General features: G+C 41.3%; 1 protein-coding gene across 2 annotated transcripts in view; it reads left to right on the forward strand.

Moving 5' to 3' along the window:
• The window catches only part of THRB (thyroid hormone receptor beta), a gene marked incomplete at its 5' end in the record, with an annotated part of 301539 nt that overhangs the window by 253588 nt on the left and 41951 nt on the right, over positions 1-6000 (forward strand). For both annotated transcript variants that reach the window (XM_084619845.1, XM_084619844.1), the window contains one exon: positions 2791-2891. In XM_084619845.1, coding sequence (XP_084475971.1) covers positions 2791-2891 — 101 coding nt within the window. The remainder of the gene's footprint in view (positions 1-2790; positions 2892-6000) is intronic.

The raw sequence follows: 6000 nt of genomic DNA on the forward strand, positions 1-6000 counted from the left end.
TTCACTGGAAGAAGCTCCATTAGGAATCTGTGGTATAAATTAGAATGCACTCCCAGCTGCTCTTGCCGTCTCTGAGGCAGGCAGCCAGAGATCAAGAAACTATGATGAGCTTTGTATGTGCAGCTTGGACACAGTGAGAATGATGGCCTAAACCTAAATACTTGTCAATTTACTAGGTCCCTTGGGACCTGTTACTTTCAACAGTGTCTTCCTAATGTAAGGTATTGGTAACTTCCTCAAATTCCACACTCCAAGTGGCACATCAGTAACCCCAAGTTGTCCTGGGGCTGGCCAGAAACTCTCGAACACCCTCATTTGGTCTATCTCCACTCAATATGCCTTCAGTTTAGTCCTACTTCCCATCCTGATCCCATTCTTCTCAGGACAGATCCCTTCTCGTTCTCCTAAAGTCATCTTTCAAAGGGAAGTTTTAGTTTCTAGTTCATTTCTCTACTTCTGGGGCTTGCCCCTCTGATGCGTTAGGCACAAGAAACCAACAGCAGTCCACCTTGTAGCATAGCCCCAGTAGCTGCCTTTTATTGGTTTTATGATTATTGTTTATTATTTGCCTTGTGGTGGTCTGCTGAGTCCCCGCTCAGGTTTGAGGCCCTATTGGTCTGAGGGTACCTCCACACAGTAGCTGGGAGGACTAAAGCCCAGCCTGGGTAAACATACACGTGCTAGGGCCTACAATACCGGTGTGGCTGTGGTGGCACAGGCGGTGGCTCGGGCTAGCTGCCCATATATACACCCAGGGGATCAGGTGAGTTTGCACTGGGGCAGCTAGCCGAAGCAGCTGCCCATGCCACCATGGCCACACTGCTATTTTTAGTGCGCTAGCTCGAGGAGAACTAGCGCTTGTCCGGGAGTTACACCTCCCGGCGGCTATGGAGCCATACCCTGAGTTTTGTATGAACACACAAAGTGACACAGCCCCTGCCTCGAAGTGCTTACAGTCTAGTCTAAGACAAAACACCACAAAGAGGCTCAACAACCAAGTGGAAGGGGTCATGTTTACAGACGTCTCCATCCAAAAGAATCCCTCTAATTGCATTTGTTTTTCAGTTTTATTGACTGGTTTTGGTAACAACCCAGCCTTAAAAATGCCCAGTACAGGAAAGATTTTTAAAAAGATATATTTACAAACCTTAACATTAGAAATAATCCTGCCTTCTAAAAACCAGGGCAACCACTTCAATACCAGGCATTAGTAAACTAGTAAACGTTCTGTTCAGTTTCTCCTTTTCTCCTATAGGTGGCACCAGTATCTTCTCAAGCAGGGGCTCTTCAACGGGGATCCTATAGAGCAGTGCTTTTCAGTGATTTACAGACCGTGGGGGTCCGCAGACTGTGTCTAAGGGGTCCATAAGCAGTTGTCATTAACATTAAACAGTGGTTTTCAATCTGCGGTCCAGGGACTCTGCGGATTATGTCTAAGATTTCAAAAGGGGTCCACACCTCCATTTGAAATTTTTAGGGGTCTGCAAATGAAAAAAAGGTAGAGAACCACTGCTATACACTATCCCTTACATTATTAGAAACAATATAAAACTGAAAACCTTCGTCTAACTCCCCCTTGCCTCCCGAACTTTCCAAGCTTGGATAAAATGGATGTGGATAAAAACCTTATTTTGTTTGGGTACTGCAAACCTTTTGCACAACCAAAACCACTCCTTGTTTTGTCTATATATACATATCGTGTATAAGTTCAATATGTTTTGTATTTGTTTTTGTTTTAATAATTCTTCCAGAGTCATGTGGAAATTATTACAATTTCCCATAGCTCCCACAAAGTGAATCTCTCCTGGAAATCCCTGTATGGGATTATCCTTTTGCAGAGACCATCCTAAAGAAACACATTTTGAATTCCATTAATTCTAAATTGTTTGAACAAAACTTTTGTTCTAATTGTCTTATGTTTGACTTCGGTTTTAAATTTCTCCCTAGTTTAAAAATACATTTTTGTTACCTTTAGAATTATGTTTTGTGTTGTTTTTAAAGTTAATTTTAAATTCTTTAAATACTTTTATAAAACTAAAATCTAATGTGTTATTATGGAAAAAGAACCAATCAATGCAACTGTTTTACTTAATAATATCCATGTTAATTTCAGGTGTTGGATGTATGGTAAATCACATGAATGAGAAAAAATGTGTCATTCTCCCACTCATAGAGAGAGATACACACTCGTATTTGATTCTCACATAGAGAGTAACTATGTTCTGTTTTAAATTCCACCTACACTAAATAAGTTACACTAGTACACACCTATGTAAAGCAGGATTGATATCATTTTGGCTATATGCTGAATCATGCCTACAAAAATAGTTGGAAAGGAATACAGTGTAAATAAACTTTTCTGATTGATAGGATATTGAGTCTTTTAAGTAACCTGGAACTATTTTACTTTATGCTACAAGCATATCAGATTGCACAGAACAAAATGGAGAAAAATTAAATATTGCTGTATTGCTTGCATTTATTTTTTCCTACCTAAGACTTTGAGTTGAAAAGTGAAACATGCTATATTGACAAATAATATTTTGTTCATTCAAAGAACAAGTTGCTGACTTGCCTCTGTAGACGTTTGTTACAAGCAGATACTGAAACAGCAGTTTTGGAAATGGTAGATTATTTTTATATGTTTCTGTCACATTTCTAGTGTAACATTTTTAACCCAGAGTGTCAATCAGTTGCTATGAACAGTCAGAAGTAGGGACTAGGCAGAGAAGATCTGCATTATTTTAATGTAGTTGGTGTTTTCATGCCACTTTCTCTTTTCCTTTACAGGATACATACCCAGTTACTTAGACAAGGACGAGCTATGTGTAGTATGTGGTGACAAAGCCACCGGGTATCATTATCGCTGCATCACTTGTGAAGGATGCAAGGTAAATAGCCAGGGCGGGAAGCTGGGACCTGGAAATGGCACTCTAGTTCATGTTCCAGTCACATAAAAGCTACTGTACTTGGCTGTCACATAAAATATAAAGGCAGATTAGGAGAGAACAAGAACATCTGTTACACATAATAATCCATGTGTTTGGTTATGTTACTGATTCTTATATGCATCACGAATAAGGTGTATTTTTGCAGACAGTTCACAACTGAAAAGAGGACAATACAATTATATTTTTCTAGCTTAAATTTTAGGAGTCTGTTTTCTATTTTTAAAAATATTTTTGACTAGATTCTTACCTGTTGCAAAGCAATATACTTCCATTGACTTCAATGGAGCTATGCTAAATCATACCAGGAAAGAACCTCATCTGTTGGTATGAATTATTTTTGACAAATGCCAGTATTCCTGTGTCTCTGATAATTATTGTTTTAAACAAACAAACAAACAAAACCCCCACACAGGCACTTGCAAACACAACATGAAGTATTTTAGAATCTATTGCCACTAATACATTATGCTTTTTTTTTCTTTTACTATTTTACCTTCTGTACCATGACTAATGAAATATACTTTAAACCATGAACTGCATTTTTAAAATTATATGAACAATTGTTTGTTTGTTTTAAATGAAGACAGAGGTTCTTTCAGACAAACAAATGTAAAAAACTGCATGGTACAGGCATGTCCTTTCAAAAGAACTCCTTTGCTGCAGTGAATTCAATTGAATAACACTGGGATCCTGTAAACAAGATATTTCCTTCCTGCAGAAAAGGAGGCATTTTAAGAAGACAGGACCACACAGTACATACTCTGGTGTCATACAAAGAGATGGTTGAGTCACAGGTATCAGATGCAGATCTTTATTTCCCCAAAACCCAGAATACGAGATAGGGCGCAATTTAGTCCAGCTATGCCGCTGTAAATTCTCTAGTGTAGCCATCGCCTTATAATGTAATGTGTTCCTGGGCCCTATTCAGCCCTCTGGTATATGTGTTAGCAACTCCCATAGAAGTCAAGGGAAGATCCACACATCTGAAAGGGGCAAAATTTGGCTGTGTGTAACTAGTTATCTGTATCAATCTGCACATATATTATAAAGCATAGGTAAATAATAAAATAAAAAATGCCAGCATTGAAGAACAGGCTAGACTGTGACTGGTGTTTGCATTCTGTGGAATCTAGAGCTGAAGGGAATGTTTTTAACAAAAAGTTTCTGAGCAGTGCAAAGGGGCTGGATCAGAAACCAGAATCTGAGTAGTTTATTTGGGTAAGAATGTTAAAAATTATAAAGCCAAAGCCACACTAAGGACAAGAAGTATTTGGGGAAGCTAAACATTAGCACTGCATTCTAGGGCTCACAGGGATCATATACCGTCTCCTGCTTTAACCATAATTACCCAGAGTTCCAATGTATGCTGATCTGTAGAGCTGCTTTCTATCGCTTTGGCCTCCATCCCTCTTCACTTATACTACTGTAATGAAAGAGTAGCTTCACTTAAGTCAATGGAGCTACACCAGAGCAAAACCAGCATAAATAAAAAGAGATTCAGGCTCTCTGTTCCTATTAAAATGTGCATTCATTATGGGATTGAGAAAGTTTTCAAATCCAGTTGTTTGTTTTGGCGTCTGATCCCAAGCCCAAAGAAGACAGTGGAAGACTTTCCATTGATGTCAGTGTGCTTTGGCTTATGCCCACAGGCCCTGATGCTGCAAAGGCTTCCAGACATGCTTAATATTATGCACTGTGAAGAGTTGCATTAACCTCAAAAGCCTGATCTTCACCAGGGAAAAAAAGGTGTGCTCTTAACTCAAGCTAGCTAACTCGAGTTAACTAACTTGAACAGTGGCATATTAACGCCTAGGCCGACAAATTTGCAGGGGCGGCAAATTTATAATAGCAGCCAGAGGCTGCTTCCCCTGGTGCCGGTTCCTGCCCCCGGCCCCACCCCAACTCCACCCCTTCCCCACCCCCCATTCCCCGCCCCCTCCCTGCCCCTATTTGTCCCCTTCCCTAAATCCCCGCCCCGGCCCCGCCTCCTATCCTGAGCACGCCACATTCCCCGCTCATCCCCCCTCCTTTGCGAAGCTGTTTCACGCACAAGCACTGGCAGGGAGTGGGGAGAAGCAGGACCCGGCGGCGCGCTCAGTAGAGGAGGCGGAGGCAGAGCAGAAGTGAGCTGGGGTGGGGGTGGGGGGCAATTATTTCAGGGCCTAGGGGCGACAAAATCTTTAATCCTTTAATCCGCTACTGAACTTGAAGTAAAATTCTATGGAGACAAGGCAGTTTTTAGTGTTCATATGAGTTAACAGGTTGAGTTAAAGACTAGGCTCCCCTATAGCTTTAACTCAACCTGTTAACTCATGTGAATGCTAAACTGCCTTTTCTTCACTAGGATTTTACTTAGAGTTAGCTAGCTTGAGTTAAGAATGCACCTTTTTCCTTGTGACGTTACTCCCAAAAGACTACTCACTGAGTGACATCCTGACTCCACTGAATTTCACCCACTGTACATAAAGTTAAGCATGTGTGGAGGTCTTTGCAGGGTCAGGGACTTAGGTTATGTATACACAGCATTAAAAGATCCATGGCACAGCCACGGCCATTCTGGGTCAGCTGACTTAGACTTGGAAGTCTTGGCTGCAGGGCTAAAAATTGCAGTGTAGACATTCGGGTTTGGGATGGAGACTGAGTTCTGGGTGGATCTCAGAGCTGAGGCTCTGGTCCAAGCTCAGACATCTACACTACAATTTATAGCCCCACCACCCAAGCCCTGTGACACTGAGTCAATTGCCTGGGGCTCTGAGACTCAGTGCTTCAGGTTTTTTAGGTCCATAATGTGTTTGGTAGCTGGATGTGGGCCGAAACTGTTCTCAGGCTATGGAGAGATCTGGAATCAAATACAGATCTGAACATCTTGCTTTGCTCCCATCTTGATTGCCCCCACTGTAGTTGCATACCCTTTTAGGGCCTGATCCTGCTGTCTCTAACGTCAATGGCAAAGCTCCTGTTGACTTTAACGATAGCAGATTCAGATCCTTAACGTTCAGAGAGAAGGCGGTATCTGATTTCTCTAGAAATCAGATCCTCAACTAATGTA

The sequence above is a fragment of the Lepidochelys olivacea genome (genome assembly GCF_965140295.1).
Source record: "Lepidochelys olivacea isolate rLepOli2 genome assembly, chromosome: 2".
Lineage (NCBI taxonomy): Eukaryota > Metazoa > Chordata > Testudines > Cheloniidae > Lepidochelys > Lepidochelys olivacea.